This window comes from Mobula hypostoma, chromosome 2 (assembly GCF_963921235.1).
Source record: "Mobula hypostoma chromosome 2, sMobHyp1.1, whole genome shotgun sequence".
NCBI classification, from domain to species: domain Eukaryota; kingdom Metazoa; phylum Chordata; class Chondrichthyes; order Myliobatiformes; family Myliobatidae; genus Mobula; species Mobula hypostoma.
In genome coordinates, this window is record NC_086098.1 from 36,935,929 (window position 1) to 36,958,809 (window position 22,881).

The 22,881-nt window shown below is 42.1% G+C and overlaps 1 protein-coding gene across 2 annotated transcripts in view; it reads left to right on the forward strand.

The window, feature by feature from the left end:
• The window catches only part of mtmr9 (myotubularin related protein 9), a 119,965-nt gene that overhangs the window by 78,107 nt on the left and 18,977 nt on the right, over window positions 1-22,881 (forward strand). For both annotated transcript variants that reach the window (XM_063035583.1, XM_063035590.1), the window contains exons 5-6: window positions 9,374-9,591; window positions 19,102-19,263. In XM_063035583.1, the coding sequence (XP_062891653.1) occupies window positions 9,374-9,591; window positions 19,102-19,263 (380 nt within the window). The remainder of the gene's footprint in view (window positions 1-9,373; window positions 9,592-19,101; window positions 19,264-22,881) is intronic.

Below are 22,881 nucleotides of genomic sequence, written 5' to 3' on the forward strand. Positions count from 1 at the left end.
GACTACTCCTAATCATATTATACCTCTCCAAACGTTCATAAATCCTGCCTCTGGGGATCTTCTCTTCAACAGCTGCCTGTGGCAAAGAGTTTCACAGATTCACCATTTTCGCTAAAGAAATTCCTCTTCATCTCTGTTCCAACAGGACGCCCCTCTATCCTGAGGCTGTGTCCTCTAGATTTGGACTCTCCCACCATAGGTAACATTTTCTCGGCATCCACTCTATCAAGGCCTGTCACCCTTAATAGTTCTGAATTCTAGTGAATACAGGCCCAGAACCATCAAACACTCTTCATATGACAAGCCATTCAATTCTGGAATTATTTTCGTGAACCTCCTTTAACCCTTCTCCAGTTTCAGCACATGCCAGCCTCCCGGATGGCCACATCTGCACCAGGTACGTCGAGCTGCAGCTCCTTAGGGACCAGGTTAGGGAAATGGAAATACAGCTTGATGACCTTCGTCTGGTCAGGGAGAGTGAGGAGGTGATAGAGAGGAGCTATAGGTAAGTAGTTACACCGGGACCTTGGGAGACAGATAAGTGGGTAACAGTCAGGAGAGGGAAGGGCAGGAGTCAGACACTAGAGAGTACCCCTGTGGCTGCCCCCCTCCTGTTTGAGTACTGTTGGAAGGGTTTGGCCTATCTGGGGGAGGCAACAGTGGCCGTACCTCTGGTACAGAGTCTGGCCCTGTTGCTCAGAAGGGGTAGGGAAAGGAAGAGGTTGGCAGCAGTGATAGGGGACTGTGCAGTTAGGGGGTCATACAGGCAATTCTGAGGACGCAGGAAAGAAACACGGATGTGTCACAGTGCCAGGTGCCAGGTGCCAGTGTCCGGGATGTTTCTAATCGAGTCCACGATATCCTGAAGTGGGAAGGAGAACAGCCAGAGATTATGGTTAATACTGGTACCAACGACATAGGTAGGAAAAGGGAGGAGGTCCTGAAAACAGACTACAGGGAGGTAGGAAGGAAGTTGAGAAGCAGGACCTCAAAGGTAGTAGTCCATGGATTACTGCCTGTGCCACGTGACACTGAGTACAAGAATAGAATGAGGTGGAGGATAAATGCGTGGCTGAGGGATTGGAGCCGGGGGCAGGGATTCAGATTTCTGGATCATTGGGACCTCTTTTGGGGCAGGAGTGACCTGTACAAAAAGGACGGGTTACACTTGAATCCGAGAGAGACCAATATCCTGCCTAGGAGGTTTGCTAAGGCTATTGGGAAGAGTTTAAACTAGAATTGCTGGGGGGTGGGAACCGAACTGAAGAGACGGAGGAAGGGGCGGTTGGCTCACAAATAGAGAAGGCTTGTAGGCAGTGTGAGAGGGAGGATAGGCAGGTGATAGAGAAGGGATGTGCTCAGACAGATGGTTTGAGATGTGTCTATTTTAATGCAAGGAGTATTATGAACAAAGCGGATGAGCTTAGAGCGTGGATCAGTACTTGGAGCTGTGATGTTGTGACCATTACAGAGATTTGAATGGGACAGGAATGTTACTTAGAGTGCCAGGCTTTAGATGTTTCGGAAAGGACAGGGAGGGAGGCAAAAGAGGTGGTGGCATGGCACTGTTGATCAGAGATAGTGTCATGGCTGCAGGAAAGGAGGAAGACAGAGAGATTGTCTATGGAGTCTCTGTGGGTGGAAATTATGAACAGGAAGGGGTCAGTCACTCTACTGGGTGTTTTTTATAGAGCACCCAATAGTAACAGGGACATCAAAGAGCAGATAGGGAGACAGATTCTGGAAAGGTGTAATAATAACAGGGTAGTCATGGTGGGAGATTTTAATTTCCCAAATGTGGATTGGCATCTCCCTAGAGTGAGGGGTATGGATGGGGTGGAGTTTGTTAGGTGTGTTCAAGAAGGTTTCTTTACACAATATGTAGATAAGCCTACAAGAAGAGAGGCTGTACATGATCTGGTATTGGGAAATGAACCTGGTCAGGTTTCATGTCTATCAGTGGGAGAGCATTTTGGAGATAGTGATCACAATTCTATCTCCTTTACTATAGCATTGGAGAGAGATAGGAACAGACTAGATAGGAAGGTGTTTAATTGGGGTAAGAGGAAATATGAGGCTATTAGGCAGGAACTTGGAAGCATAAATTGTGAACAGATATTCTCAGGGAAACGAATGGAAGAAATGTGGCAAATATTCAGGGGATATTTGCGTGGAGCTCTGCATTAGTACATTTCAATGAGACGGAAAGGATGGTAGGGTACAGGGAACTGTGGTGTACAAAGGCTGTTGTAAATCTAGTCAAGAAGAAACGAAAAGCTTATGAAAGATTCAAAAAAACTAGGTAATGATAGAGATCTAGAAGATTATAAGGCTAGCAGGAAGTAGCTTAAGAATGAAATTAGGAGAGCCAGAAGGGGCCATGAGAAGGCCTTGGCAGACAGGATTAAGGAAAACCCCAAGACATTCTACAAGTATGTGAAGAGCAAGAGGATAAGACGTGAGAGAATAGAACCAATCAAGTGTGACAGTGGAAAAGTGTGTATGGAACCGGAGGAGATAGCAGAGGTACTTAATGAATACTTTGCTTCAGTATTCACTACAGAAAAGGATCTTGGTGATTGTAGGGATGACTTACAGCGGACTGAAAAACTTGAGCATATACTTATTAAGAAAGAGGATGTGCTGGAACTTTTGGAAAGCATCAAGTTGGATAAGTCACCGGGACCGGACGAGATGTACCCAGGCTACTGTGGGAGGCGAGGGAAAGATTGCTGAGCCTCTGGCAATGATCTTTGCATCATCATTGGGGACAGGAGAGGTTCTGGAGGATTGGAGGGTTGCAGATGTTGTTCCCTTCTTCAAGAAAGGGAGTAGAGATAGCCCAGGGAATTACAGACCAGTGATTCTTACTTCAGTGGTTGGTAAAATTGATGGATAAGATCCCCTGAGAGGCAGGATTTATGGACATTTGGGGAGGAATAATATGATTAGGAATAGTCAGCATGGCTTTGTCAAAGGCCGGTCATACCCTATGAGCCTGATTGAATTTTTTGAGGATGTGACTGAACAAATTGAAGGTAGAGCAGTAGATGTAGTGTATATGGATTTCAGCAAGGCATTTGACAAGGTACCCCATACAAGGCTTATTGAGAAGGTAAGGAGGCACGGGATCCAAGGGGATTTTGCTTTGTGGATTCAGAATTGGCTTGCCCACAGAAGGTAAAGAGTGGTTGTAGACGGGTCATATTCTGCGTGGAGGTCAGTGACCAGTGGTGTGCCTCAGGGATCTGTTCTGGGACTTCTCCTCTTTGTGATTTTTATAAATGACCTGGATGAGGAAGTGAAGGGATGGGTTAGTAAATTTGCTGATGACACAAACTTTGGGGGTATTGTGGATAATGTGGAGGGTTGTCAGAGGTTACCGCGGGATATTGATAGAATGCAAAACTGGGCTGAGAAATAGCAGATGGAGTTCAACAAGTGCAAGGTGGTTCATTTTGGTAGGTCAAATATGATTTCAGAATATAGTATTAATGGTAAGACTCTTGGCAGTGTGGAGGATCAGAGGGACTTTGTGGTCCGGATCCATTGGACGCTCAAAGCAGCTGCACAGGTTGACTCTGTGGTTAAGAGGGCATATGGTGCATTGGCCTCCATCAATCGTGGGTTTGAGCTTAAGAGCCGAGAGGTAATGTTGCAGCTATATAGGACCCTAGTCAGACCCCACTTGGAGTACTGTGCTCAATTCTGGTTACCTCACTACAGGAAGTATGTGGAAACCGTAGAAAGAGTGCAGAGGAGATTTACAAGGTTGTTGCCTGGATTGGGGAGTGTGCCTTATGAGAATAGGTTGAGTGAACTTGGCCTGTTTTGCTTAGAGCAATGGAGGATGAGAGGTGACCTGATAGAGGTGTATAAGATGATGAGAGGTATTGGTCGTGTGGATAGTCAGAGGCTTTTTCCCAAGGCTGAAATGGCTAACACGAGAGGACACAGTTTTAAGGTATTTGGATGTCGGTACAGAGAAGATGTTGGGTAGGTTTTTTATGCAAAGAGTGGTGAGTGGAATGGGCTGCCGGCAATGGTGGTGGAGGCGGAAACGATGGGGTCTTTTAAGAGGCTCCTGAATGGCTACATGGAGCTTAGGAAAATAGAGGGCTGTGGGTAATCCTAGGTAATTTCTAAGGTTTGGCACAGCATTGTAGGCTGAAGGGCCTATATTGTGCTGTAGGTTTTCTATGTTTTCAATGTTCTATCCTTTCTAAGATGAGGGGCCCAAATCTGCTCAAAATACACCAAGTGAGGCCTCACCAGTGCTTTCTGAAATCTCAACATTATATCCTTCCTCTTGAGATGAATGCTAACATTGCATTTACCTTCTTCAGCTCAGACTTAATCTGTAAATTAACCTTTAGGGAATCCTGCACAAGGAATCCCAAGTCCCTTTGCACATCAGTTTTTTGTATTTTCTGTCCATTTAGAAAACAGTCAACCCTTTCATTTCTTCTACCATAACCATACACTTCCCAATACTGTACTGTATTCCATCTGCCATTTCTTTGCCTATTCTCCTAAAATGTCTTAAGTCCTTCTGTGGCCTCTCTACTTCCTCAAAACTACCAGCCCCTCCAACTGTCTTCATATCGTCTGCAGACTTTGCAACAAAGCCATTCCATCATCCAAATCACTGACAATATAACCTAAATTGAATCAGTCCCAACACAGGTCCCTGTGGAACATCATTAGTCACCGGCTGGTAGCCAGAAATGGCTCCCTTTATTCCCACACTTTGCCTCCTCACGGCTATGGTGATGTACCTTGCAGTACAAGTAGCATTGAGAGTTAAATCCACCGAGTCCTTCATCAGATACTGAAATGGCTAGTTCATTAAGATGGCTTGAAAGTACGCTACTTGAAGGGAAATTACATCCTGTAGATTGCAGTGAGAGTAGTTCAGAAGAGTATATTTAGACCCACAAAGATGAGAAAATCTGCAGATGCTGGAAATCCAAAGCAATACACACAGGAACTCAGCAGGCCAGGCAGCAACTATGAAAAAGAGTAAACAGTCAAAGTTTCGGACTGAGACCCTTCATCAGGCTATATATTTAGAAGTTTTTTAAGCTGCCTGCAAAGCGGTGCCATTTTTCACCAGTACCATTTTGACTCCCCTACTCCAGGGTGGAAAAAAAAGATGGTAACAATCTGCTTTATCTACACTCCTCATGATTTGATACACCTCTGTAAGGTCACCCCTCACCCTCTTATGCCTCAGGGAAACAGCAGCCTATCCAGTCTCTCCTTGTAGCTCAAGCCGTCCGGTTCTGGCCATAATTGAAATATAATGCTCTCCAAAGTCTGTGCAATTGTAGTTAGTCCTATCATTGCACTATTTTCTACCTACATGAGAATTTTTTAAAAATACACTGCAATTTTCTTGAAGGCATTTTTTCGGGGAAATCCTTAACTATCATGTCTGGCTTAGTATGACATGATTGATTGCAGTGAGAAGTGCATCAGCTTGGTGGAAGCATGTGATAATGTCTTTGGAAGCTCAGTTTTCAAGTGGAGGATTATGTCTGCCAAACTTGCAATTTTAATTTCGCAGCCAAAAATACACAGTGAAAGATGATACTGCTAGAAATATTTAATCTAGTGACAGATTGTGTTGCCATGTAGGTTTTGCAAAGGGTCTGCAAAGTACATGAGAGAAATTTTTATTTTGCTATGCAGTTGTTTACATCTATTTCTCTGTTTAGAGTTCAGATTTTGTTGTCTGTAAAATTTTAATTTCAATTTGAAATGTGTGTTTGTGAATAATAAATTTTGTAGGACCAAGAACCAATTCTCCAGGGTTAGAAATGGGATTTTACAGTAGTCATCTAATTTTAAAATTTAAGATTCTCATTTGCTTACACTCCAGCAAACGATATAGGAGTGGCTATGAAAGAAAACAACAGATTATTTTATTGGGAAGGGAAATATTACATGTAGACATTTTCAGGTTTTTACTGTGGAAATAGTTACAGTTTTCAAGTGAAGGAGCATTGGATAAGGGTACACAGATGCAGTTAAGTAGCCATTTTAAAGTTGCAATAACACAAGAGATTCTGTAGATGCTGGAAATCTAGAGCAACACACACAAAATGCTGGTGGAACTCAGCAGGTCAGAGAGCATCTGTGAAAATGAATAAACAGCATTTCAGGCCAAGACCATTCATCAGGACTGGAAAGGAAGGAGGAAGACACCAGAATAAAAAGGTGGGGGGAGGGGAAGGAGGGTAGTTAGAAGGTGATAGGTGAAGCCAAGTGGGTGGGAAAGGTAAAGGGCTGGAGATGAAGGAATCTGATGGGTAAGAAACTGAACCATAGGAAAAAGGAAGGAGGGATGTATACTGGGTTGGGGGGCGGGGTGCGGCGGTGTTAGGCAGGTGAGGAAAAGAGGTAGGAAACCAGAGTGGAGAATAGAAGAGGGAAGGAGAGGAAAGAAGTACTGGAGAGAGAAATCTATGTTCACACCATCGATTTGGAGGCTACCTAGACAGAATGTGAAGTGTTGCTCCTCCACTCTGAGAGTAGCCACGTTGTGACAGAAGAGGAGGCCATAGACTGACATGTTGGAATGGGGATGGGAATTAAAATGGCTGGCTACTGGGAAATTCTGCTTTTGGTGAATGGAGTGGAGGTGCTCGACAAAGCGGTCCTCTTTGGGTCTCACCAATGTATAGGAGGCCACATCGAAAGCACTGGATACAACACTAACAGATTTGTAGGCAAAGTGTTGCCTCACCTGCAGCAACTGAATGGAGGTAAGGGGGAAGGTGAATGGGCAGGTGAAGCTTTCTGTCGCTTGTAGGGATATGTACCGGGACGGAGATCAGTGGGGAGGGGTAAATGGACATGACAATCATGGAGGATGCGATCCCTGCAGAAAGCAGAGAGTTGGTGGGGGTTTGGGGAGGGAAGATTAAGATGATTTTGGTGTTAGGATCCCGTTGAAGATGGTGGAAGTTGTGGGGAATGATGTGTTGTATGTGCAGGCTCATGGGGTGGTAGGTGAGGACGAGGAACTCCATCCCTGTTAAAGTGGCAGGAAGTTGCACTATCATTTTAACATTTCCCCAATGGATAGAGGTCATTTGTGGGAGAGGAAGTGGACTGGCTGCAGTGGCAGCTGAGGGCAAAAAAAAATGAAGTGGAGATGTAAAGATAGAAGTGGGCGGATTGGAAAAAGTAGGACAAAAATAGATTGGTTGCAAACCAAATAGGAAGGAATAGGATATGTAGATATAGTAGCAGACATCTCTGCTTTAAAGCTGAGATATTGGGTATTTTATGTATTTAGAGCAGAACTTGACATCGGCACTCCTGGGTCACATGCTGCCATTTGTTTTGCTTCATCATGATCATGTCAGTTGCCCTTTTAAGAGTTCAGAGTTGACTGCACCCACCCAGCTGGAATGAGAAACTTCAATCACGAAGGGCTGCTTGTTAATTTGCATTTCAAAGTACAACTAAACTGGATCTGTAATGTTTTCCTTTAGGATTGTTTCTCAGTATGGGCAAAGGAATGGATCAGAGAATGGGGTTATAGGTTCTTCAAACTGCTGATTTTATTTCTTAATTATAAATGGTGCTTTAAAAGTTGATGGAATTTCTGGGCATATAATATTGTATAACTTTTGATGAAACAATTTTGAGGCTTACTTAATTTTCAACTGCAGGTGTTCAGCTAAAATTTTAAGATGACATTAACCAAGACAAGATGGCAGAAAGTTTCTAATTGGGCATTTTAAACTTATGTATAACTATATGCAATAACTATAGCACCTATATTGGGCTTTAGACAATGAGCACCTTAAGACACTTAGAAGAGGAGTGTCACAGACTGAGAGACCTGACCATTGGAAATAGGCAAGAAATCTGGAGCAATAGCCAGTGGAAAGGGGTCACTTGATTATGGTATGGAAGAACAGTTACTGAAAGTCTGCTGGGCGAGAGGAAGTCTCATTTTTATTCTTTCACTTTCATTTTTATTGTGGGGAAGGGGGTGGATTGCTTTGGTAGACCATCAACCTTACAAATTTTTGAGAGGCAGTGAAATCAATGTGGCAACATTTTCTTCAGATCATTACATGAACACGTTAGAATTAAGAGTAATGAGAACACAGAAATGAGAGGAATTTGTAGGATGACCACGTAAGCACCCTTCTTGAAAATGTTGGCTGTGTTGGTGTTAATTCTTGTTGGATGTAGGTCCTTTTTCAATGCTTTGGATATCTGAAACTAAGTATTTATTTTTTAAAAAAACATGTCTGAAAACAGAGGTTTTGTGGAAACCAAGCCATCCTACTTCAGTCAACTTTGTAGGAAATTTTGTGGTACAGCCTGGCTGTGAAATGTGACTGAAGGATTGTGATCTGTACCAGTATGGCTCTGCTGATGTATTTAGTTAAAAATAACTTCTAATGTTGAAGTGATGGCTTCATTGAAATGATGAACCACACTGAATAGCAACCTGACATTCATAGATATAGGAGGATTCCTCAGTTACTTTTTTCATAATGTTAGCAAATTAAAAACAGATCAGAAAACATCTGGAGTTATTTAAACTGGTCTATAATTTACAGTGAAATTATGGAGAGGCTATGAAAGTTTACAAATGTCAGAGTTTGCACATGTGCAGTTACAGCTTAAGAATCCAGAATTTGCAGTTAATAGTTCCCTGCAGCTTCAGAGTATGTAGTGTTGTAAGTATGCTTAGTATAGTTGGGAGAAACTGACAAACTTGAGTCATGAACTGTGCCTCCTGTTTAAGAAAAAATGCTGTCAAATAATGTCTGAATGTGAAGTAGCTTAGCTTTTAATGGCATACTAATCATAATTATGGCATAATTACCCTTCTGGCCCTAAGACTCTTTATTAAAAATGTTGATTGTTATCCCCATAGTTTATTTTTAAATTACTTGCTTTTTACAAATCTAGTATTTTTAACTTGACATTTTAGCTTCTCCCTTAATTACTTGATGGTCTCAATTATTTCATTTTCCTCTTAATTACGTTAAAAAAGTCACTTAAAGTTGGTGCTTATTTACTTCTTGCTTTATAGTCTGTGAAACTATAGTGTTTAACTATGCAACCAACATGGCACATTCCAACTTGCATTTACTTGGCAGATTTTGTTAAGATCAATAGCAAGTTTCAATGCTACTGACTATAAAATCCGAAGTCTCATCATGTATTTTGTTTCATGTGCAGGAAAAATAGTTTCTGCAACACTGGGGCAAATGTATCTTTAACAAATTGAATCAAGTTCATGATTTTACTTCTGATTAACTGTGTTAAAATAAGAATATTTGTTTAGCTATATCCAATTTTTCAATTTTTTAATTTAATAATGGAACGTACTTAGGTAATGATGCGCAGCGCACAGCCATTGACTGGAACCAACGGAAGAAGGTGCAAGGAAGATGAAAGATTGATTAATGCCACTCTACGAGCAGGGAAACGTGGTTATATAATTGACACCAGACCACTTACTGCTGCTCAGCAAGCCAGAGCCAGAGGAGGTGGCTTTGAACAAGAGGCACATTATCCTCAGTGGCGACGTATTCACAAGTCCATTGAAAGGTAAGTAAGAACCACAGCTGTTCACTTTATACTGCTTTCATAAGTGTTTGTTTATGTTGTATAGCGTGCAAAAGGATGTTCATCTTTTTCTGGAACAATTTAGCGAAAACACTTCAAAATGAAAGCTTAGAATCAAAATCAAATGTTTAATTATAACCAAATTATTTTTTGTCAGAATTCTCTTTAAAATAAAAGGACCACTAAATAAAGCATTGCCCCCTAAGCTCTGGAAACTAGAATCCACTTGAAAATTTTAATGAAGGAAAATGATGTAATCAGAACAGAATTTCAGCGTGCTTTATACCATATAATACATAGGGGACAATACTTACAGAAAGTTATTTGATGCATTCAGACCAGAGCATCCTTCGTGCTAGTCCCATTTGCCTGTGTTCGGTCCATAACCCTCCAAGACGCTTCTGTCCCTGTACCTATCCAAATGCCTTGTAAATTTTGCCTTTGTACCCACCTCAACCACTTTGCCTGGAAGTTCATTCCAGGTACTCTTTACCCTCTGTGTAAAGAAGCTATCCCTCAGATATGTTTTCAATATTTCCCCTCTTCTATCTGTGCCCTTCAGTTTTGGACTCCGCAACCTTGGGGAAAAGACTATGACCGTCAACTTTATCCATGCTTCTCATAATTTTATGAACTTTTATGAGGTCACCTCTCATCCTTCTACACTCCAAGGAATAATGATCCAACATGGCCAACCTCTCCCTATAATTCAGGCCTTCTAGTCCAGGCAGCATCCTCATAAATCTCTTGCATGCTTTCCAATTTGAAATGTCTTTCCAAAAACAGTATAACTAAAACTGCTCACAATACTCCAAGTGCGGTTTCACCCACAATCTGTATAACTGCAACATACTGTCCTTACTCCTAAACTCAGTGCCCTGACTCATGAAAGCCAGCATGCTAAATGTCCTCTTCGCCACCCTGTCTATTTGCATGGTTGTTTTTAGCAAACTGTGCTCTTGTATTCCCAGGTCCCTCTGTTCCCCAGCATTCATCAATGCCTTTCCATTCACTGAATAGGTCCTACTCAGGTTTGAATGTGAAAAATGCCACACAGTTACCCAAGTTGAAATACATTTGTCATTCCTCAGCCCTTCTCTTTGTAATTGATTGAAAACAGGTTCACTGTCAACAACAACATATAATTTAGTCTCATCAGTAACATAATAAATTTTCCATTATACAGAATGAGTTGAAAGGGAGTGTGGGAAACAAAATGTGTTTTAAAGGAGCTTGGTTAAAAGGCCTTGTTGTATTTAAAAAGAGTGGGAAGAAGGTCTTGATGAGCCAGATCCTGAACTATTGAGATTTCTGTATAATAGCAGAATATTTTTGCAGTATGTATGACATTTAGACTATAGAACCATGAGACACTGGAGCAGAATTAGGCCATTTGGCCCATCAAGTCTTCTCCGCCATCCTATCATGGCTGATTTATTATTCCTCTCGATCTCAATCCCCTGCCTTCTCCCCATAACCTTTGATGCCATGACTAATCAAGGACCTATCAAACTCCACTTTAAATATACTCAATGACTGGCCTCCACAGCTATCTGTGGTAATGAATTCCACAGATTCACCATCCTCTGGCTAAAGAAATTCCTCCTCATCTCCATTCTAAAGGGTCATTCTTCTATTCTGAGGCTGTGCCCTCTGGTTCTAGACTTACCCACGATCGGAAACATCCTCTCCACATCCATTCTGTCTAGACTTCTCAATATTCAATTAGTTTCGATGAGATTTCCCTCCACCCCCACCCCCCACAATTCTTCTAAATTCCTGCAAGTATAGGCCCAGAGCTATATAACCGTCCCCATAGGAAAACCCTTTCATTCCCAGTATTACTCTTGTGAACTTCTTCTGTACCCTTTCCAATGCCATCACATATTTTCTTAGGTAAGGGGCTGCTGCGCAGGTTGACTCTGTGGTTAAGAAAGTATATGGTGCATTGGCCTTCATCAATTGTGGGAATGAGTTTAGGAGCTGAGAGGTAATGTTGCAGCTATATAGGACCCTGGTCAGACCCCACTTGGAGTACTGTCCTCAGTTCTGGTCACCTCACTATAGGATGAATGTGAAATCACAGAAAGGGTGCAGAGGAGATTTACAAGGATGTTGCCGGGATTGGGGAGCATGACTCTTGAGAGAATAGGTTGAGTGAGCTCAGCCTATTTTCCTTGGAGTGACAGAGGATGAGAGGTGACCTGATAAGAGGGTGTATAAGATGATGAGAGGCATTGATCATGTGGATAGTCAGAGGCTTTTTCCCAGGGCTGGAATAGCTAGCACGAGAGGGCACAGTTTTAAGGTGCTTGGAAGTAGGTACAGAGGAGATGTCAGATGTGTTTTACGCAGAGAGAGGCGAGTACGTGGAATGGGCTGACGGCGACGGTGGTGGAGGTGGATATGATAGGGTCTTTTAAGAGACTCCTGGACAGGTACACGGAGCTCAGAAAAATGGAGGGCTCTGGGTAACCCTAGGTAATTTCTAAGGTAAGGACATGTTCGGCACAGCTTTGTATTGTGCCGTAGGTTTTCTATGTTTCTAAAACTGCTGACACTTCTCCAAGTGTGGTCTAACCAATGTGTTGTAAAGCCTCACAATTACAACCTTGCTCTTGTGTTCTTGTCCTTTCAAAATGGAATGGTAACATTGCATTTTTATTCCTTACCACCCACACAACCTGCAAGTTAACCTTTAGGGAATCCTGTACAAGGACTCAAGTCCCTTTCCGCCTCTGGTTCTTGAATTCTCTCCCTGTTTAGAAAATACACAATGCCACTATTTTTCTAGGAAGCTGAGATCCTTCAATGTGTGCAGCAGGATGTTGGAAAACTTTTACCAGTCTGTTGTAGCGAGTGCAGTCTTCTGTACAGCTTTATGTTGGCGGAGCAGCATCAGAGCTGACGACGCAAAAAGGCTAAATAAACTGATCAAAAAGGCTGGATCCGCCCTTGGCTACAACGTAAACTCTTTTGAGTTAGTGGTGGGAAGGAGGTCACTAAACAAACTGTTATGGACAATCAGGCACATCCTCTCCATGATCTACTGAATAAGCAGCGGAGCACCCTTACAAACAGACTCATTCAGCTCCACCAGCACAAGGAATCTTACAGAAAATCTTTCCTACCAAATGCAATAAGCATATACAACAGTTCATCTCTGTGCGACAGGAGAACATGCATCACAGAACAGCAAACGAGAAAATATCTGTTTTATTATTTTGTACATTATTATTGCACAGTACTGCACATTGGTAAATTATTCTGTATATTACTATTCTTTATTTTTATTATTAATATTATATTTATTATTATTACTGTTATTGTTCTACTGACCATACATTCATGACCATACAATTCCCTATATTATATTCATTCTGCCACTTCTTTGCCCCTTCTCCCAACCCATCTAAGTCCTTCTACAGACTCTCTGCTGCCTCAGCATTACTTGCCCCTCTAGCCCTCATCTGCAAACGTGGCTACAAAGCCATCAATTCTTTCATCCAAATCATTGACAGATATTGTGAAAAGAAGCAGTCCCTGCAGCAACCACTGTGGAATGCTGCTAGTCACCGCCATTCTGACTCTTTGCTTCCTGCCAGTGAGCCAATCTTCTATCCACACTAGTATCTTTCCTGTAGTACCACGGGCTCTTATCTTGTTAAGCAGCCTCCTGTACAGCAGTTTATCAAAGGCCTTCAAAAATCCAAGTAAACAACAACCACTGATTCTCCTTTGTCTACCCTGTTCTTCAAAGAATTCCAACAGATTTGTCAAGCAAGATTTTCCGCTTGAGGAAACCAGGCTGATTTTGACTTTATCATGTGCCTCTATGTATCCCAAAATCTCATCCTTGATAATACGCTCCAACATCTTCCCAACCACTGAAGTCAAGATAACTGGCCTGTATTTTCTTTTCTTCTGCCTCCCTCCCTTCATGAAGAATGGAGTGGCATTTCCAATCAGAACCATTCCAGAATCTAGTGATTCTTGAAAGATTATTAATGCCTCCCCAATCTCCTCAGCTATCTCTTTGTAGCCCATGTGACTTAATTTACTTTCAGACCTTTCAGCTTCCCAAACACCACCTCCTTAGTTATAGCAGCTACACTCATTGTTGCCCTTGACGCTCTCGAATTTCTGGCACACTGCTCGTGTCTTTCACAGTGAAGACTAATGCAAAATACTTACTCACTTTGTCTACCATTTAGTTGTCTCCCATTACTACCTCCTTCAGTGTCATCTACCAGCAGTCCGATATCCACTCTTACCTCTCTTTTACTCTTTATATATCTGAAAAATATCTTGGTATACTGTTTTATATTATTAGCTAGTTTTCCTTCGTATTCCATAATTTCCTTTCTTTATGGCTTTTTTAGTTGCCTTCTGTTGGTTTCTGAAAGCTTCCTCATCCACTAACTTCCCACTAATTTTTGCTACATTTTATACCCTTTCTTGAGCTTTAATGTTGTCTTTGACTTCCTTTGATAGCCACAGTTGCCTTGTCCTCCCCTTAGAATGATGTCTTCATCTTTGGCATCCCATGCCTTTTATATTGTCCAAAGTAACTGTAGCCAATGCTGTTCTGCCATCATCCCTGCTAGTGTCTCCTTACAATACCTTTGGCCAGCTCCTCTCTCATGCTTCTTTCATTCCCTTTACTCTACTGTAATACTGATATATCTGATTTTATCTTCTCCCTCTCAAACTGTAGGCTGACTTCTATCAAATTATGAGCACTGTATCCTAAGAGCTCCCTGATCAAATCTGGTTCATTACACAACACCCAATCCAGAATTGCCTTTCCCCTGGTGAGCTCCACCACACTCTACTCTAAAGAGTCACCTCATGGGCATTCTACAGATTTCTTCTCTTGGGATCTAGCACCAACCTGATTTTTCTAATCAACCTGCATATTGAAATCCCGACGATTGTAATTTTGCCCTTATTACGTTCCTTTTCTATCTCCCGTTATAATTTATATCCCATATAAATTAGTAAGTATAATAATTTCTAATAATTGTGAATACTAAGGTTTTGTTGTCGGCTGTGTAAGTCTAGGCAGGACGATCTCTGGTTCCTCCAGACGTGTAAGATTGAGGTGCAAACCTCCTGTTTGTGTGGATGCCGTGTGATGTGTTACCAATCAGTACCACGAAATAACAGACAGAATACCATATGCAATTAAACGATTTAGCTTTATAATTCTTAAGTTGACTAAAGGGTTGGTAAAGAAAAACAAAAAGAAAAGGGCCCATTTTAATGACACTGTCTAATGTGCAGTAGTTGGAGCTTACGGATTCCCTTTTGTCGATCCTCCATTGACTCCCTTGGCTTTGTTGACTCCTGGCCCCACTCCGTCCACTCCTTTCTGGTGTCTACAACCTCTCCTTTCTGGTGTCTTCTCTCTCTATCTCCCGTTGAACAAAGGACCCAGATCACCTCAGTATCAAGCACGCAGCACGAAAACACACTCCCCTCATTGGACAGCTCACATTCCAAAACTCCCGTTATCTCTAACCGTAACCCAAACACTGCTTCTACAGAAAGACCATTACATTAGCAGTGAAACCTTCCCAGGGTATTACACTGGCTTCCCAATGTCATTCTAATACATAACATCACTCCCTCACACTGGATACATTTGGGCCAATAGGCAAATGTAAGGTAGATAGGAGAAGAGATTTCTCACTATGCTGTACAAAGCATGGAAAACTGTTGCCTTTCAGCTGAAAGGAAGACATGAAAGAAAACCAATGGCATGGCTGAAATAACCTATACTGTAAAATAGTGAAAAGGAATCGAGATCTGAAACAGAACTGCATGGATGTGATTTGGTAGGGTAGAATGTGGTTTAGGAGGAGCACTGTAAACTGCCTGCTGAGCCTTCGAGATTTCCAGATGGTTCTCAGAGTTTGACTGTACTTATTGCAAGCAAAATTCCTCCTTTGCTGCTCAAACAATGCTTGCATTTTTTTTAAAAAATCTGGTTACACTTAGTAATAAAAAAGGATGCTTTTGCAGTATTGAAACCTAGTATTATAGGTTTTCATAAGAACATAAGAAATAGGAGCAGGAGTAGGCCATCAGGCCCATCGATCCTGCCCCGCCATTCAATAAGATCATGGCTGATTTGTCCATAAACTCAATTCCATCTACCTTCCTTTTCCCCATAACCCTTAATTCCCCTACTATGTAAAAATCTATCTAACTGTATCCTAAATATATTTAGTGAAGAGGCCTCAACTGCTCCCCTGGGCAAAGAATTCCACAAATTCACCACTCTCTGGGAAAAACAGTTTCTCCTCATCTCCGTCCTAAATCTTCTCCCCTGAATCTTGAGGCAATGCCCCCTAGTTCTAGTCTCATCTACCAATGGAAACAACTTTCCTACTTCTATCTTATCTATCCCTTTCAAAATCTTGTATGTTTCTGTAAGATCCCCTCTCATTCTTGTGAATTCCAGAGAATATAGTCCCAGGCAACTCAATCTCTCCTCATAGGTTAATCCCTTCATCTCTGGAATTAACCTGGTGAACCTCCTCTGCACTGCCTCCAAAGCCAGTTTATCCTTCCTCAAGTTGTTCGTCCATCATTGATGTCGATGAGGACCTCGACACCATTATGATGGTGTCGAGACTAGCGCGTGATTTGGATTTAAGTGAGGGAGAGTTGCGCAGCGTCAGCCTCACTCTCTCTTCCCAATTCCAATCTGGATCCAGTAGCAAGACAGAGTCTAGACGGCTGGAGATGGGACTAGGCGCAGTGGATGACCAGGACATCTTCTGTGTCTTGTCCTGCTCTACACGTTCCACGACGCTTGCAGAGACCGCCTTCTTGACCGTTGGACCTTCCATTGGTCTCGTCCGCTCAATCCGCCGGAGTCTGTCTTCACATGCTGGGATAGACATCAAGTATGGAGTTCCTCAAGTATGGAGACCAGAACTGCACACAGTACTCCAGGTGCGGCCTCACCAGTACCCTGTATAGTTGCAGCATGACCATCCTGCTCTTGAATTCAATCCCTCTAGCAATGAAAGCCAACATTCCGTTTACCTTCTTAATGACCTGTTGTACCTGTAAGCCAACTTTTTGTGATTCATGCACAAGCACTCCCAAGTCCCTCAGCACAACAGCATGCTGCAATCTTTCACCACTTAAATAATAATCTGCTGTTCTGTTATTCCTTCCAAAGTGGATGATCTTGCACTTACCAACATTGTATTCCATCTGCCAGACCTTGGCCCACTCTCTTAACCTATCTGTATCCCTCTGCAGACTCTCCACATCCTCTGTACAATTTGCTTTTCCACTCAGTTTAGTGTCATCAGCAAATTTTGCTTCCAAATCAACAATGCAAGTGGTAAACAGCCACGGGCCCAGCACCAACCCCTGCAGCACCCCACTCACCACTGACTGCCAAATGGAGAAACACCCATTTATACCAACTCTCTGCCTTCTATTGGTTAACCAATCCACTATCCATGCCAATATAGTTCCTCCGACCCCATGCATCCGTATCTTATTTCTAAGTCTCTTGTGCGGCACCTTATTGAACGCCTTCTGGAAATCCACATATACGACATCCACCTGTTCCCCTCTATCCACTGTACTCATTATGTCCTCATAGAACTCCAGTAAATTTGTCAAACAGGACCTGCCTTTTCTGAATCCATGCTGCGTCTGTCTAATGGAACCACTCCTTTCTAAATGTTTCACTATTTCTTCCTTAATGACAGCTTCAAGCACTTTCCCGACTACAGATGTTAAGCTAACTGGCCTATAGTTGCCCGACTTTTGCCTACATCCTTTTTTTAAAAATGTGGCGTGACATTTGCTGTCTTCCAATCTGCGGGGACCTGCTCAGAGTCAAGAGAATTTTCGTAAATGATTACCAACGCGTCTACTATAACCTCCGCCAATTCCCTCAGCACCCTGGGATGCATCCCATCAGGACCAGGGGACTTACCTACCTTCAGGCCCTCTAGTTTGCTCATCACTATCTCTTTAGTGACAGTGATTTTATCGATGTCCTCACCTCCCATTTTGTCCATAACATATGATGTGTCCTCCACCGTGAAGACCAACACAAAATAATCGTTCAATGCCTCAGCCATTTCCTTATCACCTAATATCAACTTCCCCTTCTCTTCTTCCAAGGGACCTACGTTGACTTTAGCCACCCTCTTCTGCTTTATATATTTATAAAAACTTTTGGTATCTGTTTTTATATTTTGTGCTAATTTACTTTCATACTCTATCTTCCTTTTCCTTATTTCTTGTTTAGTTGTTCTTTGTTACTTTTTAAAGTTTTCCCAGTCCTCCAGTCTCCCACTACTCTTTGCGACTTTGTGCACGAGCTTTTAATTTGATTAAAGTCTGTTACGAGCCTTGTGGCCCTTCAAGCCAGTGCTTATGCTGGTTTCCGTGGTGTGAAGCGACTGAGAGTTGGAGACTCCCACCCCACCCCACCCCACCAGATAGGACACCAGTCTATCACGAGGTTAACCCCCAGCATTTTTGCGGGTACCCATTCTCAGCTGGGTAGACTGGAGCATTGTGTGGTTAAGTGCCTTGCTCAAGGACACACACGCTGCCTGAGCTGAGGCTTGAATCCACGACCTTCAGATCGCTAGGCCAATGCCCTAACCACTTGGCCACGCGCCACACACCTTTAATTTGATACTATCTTTTGTTTCCTTAGTTATCCAAGGCTGGCTCGCCCCACACTTACTGTCCTTACTTTTGACTGGAATATACTTTTGTTGTGCACTGTGAAAAATCTCTTTGAAAGTATTCCACTGTTCCTCAATTGTCCTACCAAACAGCATGTGCTCCCAATCCACATTAGCCAACTCCTCCCTCACCCCATTGTAGTCTCCCTTGTTCAAGCATAATACACTAGTTTAGATCTATTTCATCCTCCATCTGTATGCGAAATTCAATCATACTGTGAACACTCTTTCCAAGAGGATCTCTGACTACAAGATCGTTAATCTTACCTGTCTCATTGCACAGGACTAGATCTAAGGTAGCATTAGCCAGAAGCCAAACCATATCTGCTAAGTATCTGTCGAAAGATGATGACACTTAAAATTTTAAAACTGTAAAAATAAAGTAACAAGCAATGTGTTGGAGATCTGCTGGACCTGCTGAATTCCTTCAGCAGATTGTTGCTCCAGATTCTAGCATCTGTAGTCTCTTTATGTCTCCATCGTGCAAAAATAAAGGCTGACACTTACTCCGGCCCTGAAATTTTGTATTATTTAAGGGGAAAAGTGGAAGTCCTAATGTCTAGCAGTGTTACATGTTAGAGTAGGGGTCTTGCACCACAAAATGAAGCAAGTATAGTGTATCCATATTGTTGATTGTTCTACGACTGTGCAAAAATATTTGGTTACACAGATCATTGAAAGCCTTCCATGTTGCTGTTATATATCCTAAGTACAAGAATCTTTCATGGTTACATGTTCTGTTTCTTTTAATTAGGTACCACATTCTTCAGGAAAGTTTAATTAAACTGGTTGAAGCTTCTAACGACCAGTCCCACAACATGGATAGGTGGCTGAGCAAATTGGAGGCTTCTAGCTGGTTGTCACACATAAAGGAAATATTAACCACTGCTTGCCTAGCTGCACAGTGTATTGACAGGTAAGACCTTGTTTCACAAAGGCATGGAATGAAACACTCACATCGTGCTAGGAACTTACTCCTGTAGCAAAATTGTCCTTGTATTTTCAGCCATTGATTAATACCACAACCTTTTCAAGCGGTGCATTTCGGATCACAACTACTCAGTGGATTAATAGAAACAAAATGTTCCATTTTGGATTTCTATGCATATATCCTCATGTCATATTCCTTTCATCATTCTTCCAAATAAAACACTTCTTTTCTAAACTTAAACACAAAATAATCTGCAGATGCTGGGGTCAAAGCAACACTCACAACATGCTGGAGGAACTCAGCAGGTCGGGCAGCATCCTTGGAAACGATCAGTCAACGTTTCAGACCAGAACCCTTCGTCAGGACTGAAGAGGGAAGGGGCAGAGGACCTATAAAGAAGGTGGGAGGAGGGTGGGAAGGAGAAGACTGGTAGGTTCCAGGTGAAAAACTCAAAGCAACACTCACAACACACGCTGGAGTGTGTGCTGGAGTGCATGCATCTGTACATTGCCAGGAGATTGTTGGACATTGTCGCTTAGGGTCTTGGACTATATATGTTTTTTTTCCAGTGAATATGCTTTTTTACTTGATATTTTGAATCATGATACTTGCTATTTTTGAATGTTTACTTGCTATTTTGTATGTTTTACACCTTGGCTTGGCTTGTGTCGTTCAGCTATATCTTATGTATGGCTTGAATGATAAGTAGACTTGATTTGATTTCAAACAAGAGAAAATCTGCTGAAGGGTCTCAGCCCAAAACATAGACTATGCTCTTTTCCATGAATGCTGCCTGGCCTGCTGAGTTCCACCAGCATTTTGTGTGTGTTGCTTGATTTGATTTGATTCGACTTGGTTTCATTGTTTCTCTTGGTTTCACCCATTCTGCTGTGAGCTAAACAAAGCTATTTTTCTCATTCTCAGTTCTGCTATTTGTCTGAAATGTTAACTGTTTCTCTTTCTACTGATGCTATCTGACTTGTTTTTCCAGCATTTTCCATTTTCTGCTTTTTTTATTGGTTTGTTTTTATCCTACTCATTAAATCTAGCTACCAACAGATCCTACCAACGTACTGCATTTGTTGCACATATCCCTTCCCACCTTCTCTCTGACAGAAAGTTAACTTGCATCTCTGTTTCCTAATATTGCCAATGCATCACTAACCTGTACCAGTACCTTTTGTTGTTTCAGATCTTCAGCATCTACAGTTTTCTTGTTTATAACAAAGCTTTTTGATACCAGACAAACATTTATTATCATGCTTTAAATTGGAACCATCAGTTGATAAATTTGCTTATGTTCTATAACTGTTCTTAATACATGACTTTCTCCAGTGATTCTGACTAAAAACTGTTTTTCCTCATTCTCATAAATTATCAGTGTATTTGCTTTCCAATACTCGTTTATCTGCAAAATGTTTAAAAATACATGTTACTACCCCTAACTTAGTTAATTATTCAAAAACTGCCTTGTAGGTCTTGCAGTAGTTATTGCCAGGTTATAATTTGAGTTTATGAAATCCAATACTGAAAATATTATTTGCATTTCTAGCATCTTGTTGTATACCATTCAGCTAAGTCTCCTAATATACAGGAAAAAGACTACAGCAAATTCAGAGTGGATCACATTATAGCACATTTATTATTCACTTGTAAGGCACGTGGCCAAGTGGTTAAGGCATTGGACTAGTGACCTGAAGGTCGTGAGTTCGAGCCCCAGCGGAGGCAATGTGTTGTGTCCTTGAGCAAGGCACTTAATCACACATTGCTCTGCGACGACACCGGTGCCAAACTGTATGGGTTCTAATGCCCTTCCCTTGGACAACATTGGTGTCGTGGAGAGGGGAGACTTGCAGCATGGGCAACTGCTGGTCTTCCATACAACCTTGCCCAGGCCTGCGCCCTGGAGAGTGAAGACTTTCCAGGCGCAGATCCATGGTCTTGCAAGACTAACAGATGCCTTTACTTTATAAGGGAAGCTACCTCCAGACATAATGTCAGAATCAGAATCAGAATCAGGTTTATTATCACTGGCATGTGTCGTGAAATTTGTTAACTTAGCAGCAGTTCAATGCAATACATAATCTAGCAGAGAGAGAAAAAATAATAAATCAAATAAAACAATAATAAATAAACAGGTAAATCAATTACATATATTGATTAAATTTTTTAAAATGTGCAAAAACAGAAGTACTGTATATTAAAAAAAAAGTGAGGTAGTGTCCATGGGTTCAATGTCCATTTAGGAATCGGATAGCAGAGGGGAAGAAGCTGTTCCTGAATCGCTGAGTGTGTGCCTTCAGGCTTGTGTCTCTCCTACGTGATAGTAACAGTGAGAAAAGGGTATGCCCTGGGTGCTGGAGGTCCTTAATAATGGATGCTGCCTTTCTGAGACACCAGTCCCTAAAGATGCCCTGGGTACTTTGTAGGCTAGTGCCCAAAATGGAGTTGACTAGATTTACAACCTTCTACAGCTTCTTTCGGTCCTGTGCAGTACCCCTTCCATACCAGACAGTGATGCAGCCTGTCAGAATGCTCTCCACAGTACAACTATAAAGTGTTTGAGTGTACTTGTTGACGTGCCAAATCTCTTCAAATTCCCAATGAATTATAGCCGCTGTCTTGCTTTCTTTATGACTACATCAATATGTTGGGACCAGGTTAGATCCTCAGAGATCTTGACACCCAGGAACTTGAAGCTGCTCACTCTCTCCACTTCTGATCCCGCTATGAGGATTGGTACATGTTCCTTCGTCTTACCCTTTCTGAAGTCCACAATCAGCTCTTTCGTCTTACTGACAGTGGGTGCCAGGTTGTTGCTGTGGCACCATTCCACAAACTGGCATATCTCACTCCTGTATGCCCTCTCGTCACCACCTGAGATTCTACCAACAATGGTTGCATTGTCAGCAAATTTGTAGATGGTATTTGAGCTATGCCTAGCCACATAGTCATGTGTATACAGAGAGTAGAGCAGTGGGCTAAGTACACACCCCTGAGGTGTGCCAGTGTTGATCGTCAGCGAGGAAGATATGTTATCACCAACCTGCACAGACTGTGGTCTTCTGGTTAGGAAGTTAAGGATCCAATTACAGAGGGAGGTACAGAGACCCAGGTTCTGCAACTCCTTAATCAGGATTGTGGGAATGATGATATTAAATGCTGAGCTATAGTTGATGAACAGCATCCTGAAGTAGGTGTTTGTGTTGTCCAGGTGGTCTAAAGCCGTGTAGAATGCCATTGAGATTACATCTGCCATTGACCTATTGTGGCAATTGGCAAATTTGTAAAGGGTCCAGGTCCTTGCTGAGGCAGGAGTTCAGTCTAATCATAACCAGCCTCTCAAAGCATTTCATCACTGTCGATGTTTGTGCTACTGGGCAATAGTCATTAAGGCAGCCCACATTATTCTTCTTTGGCACTGGTATAATTGTTGCCTTTTTGAAGCAAGTGGGAACTTCTGCCAGTAGCAGTGAGAGATTGAAAATGTCCTTGAATACTCCCGCTAGTTGGTTGGCACAGGTTTTCAGAGCTTTATCAGGTACTCCATCGGGACTTTCTGCCTTGTGAGGGTTCACTCTCTTTAAAGACAGCCTAACATCG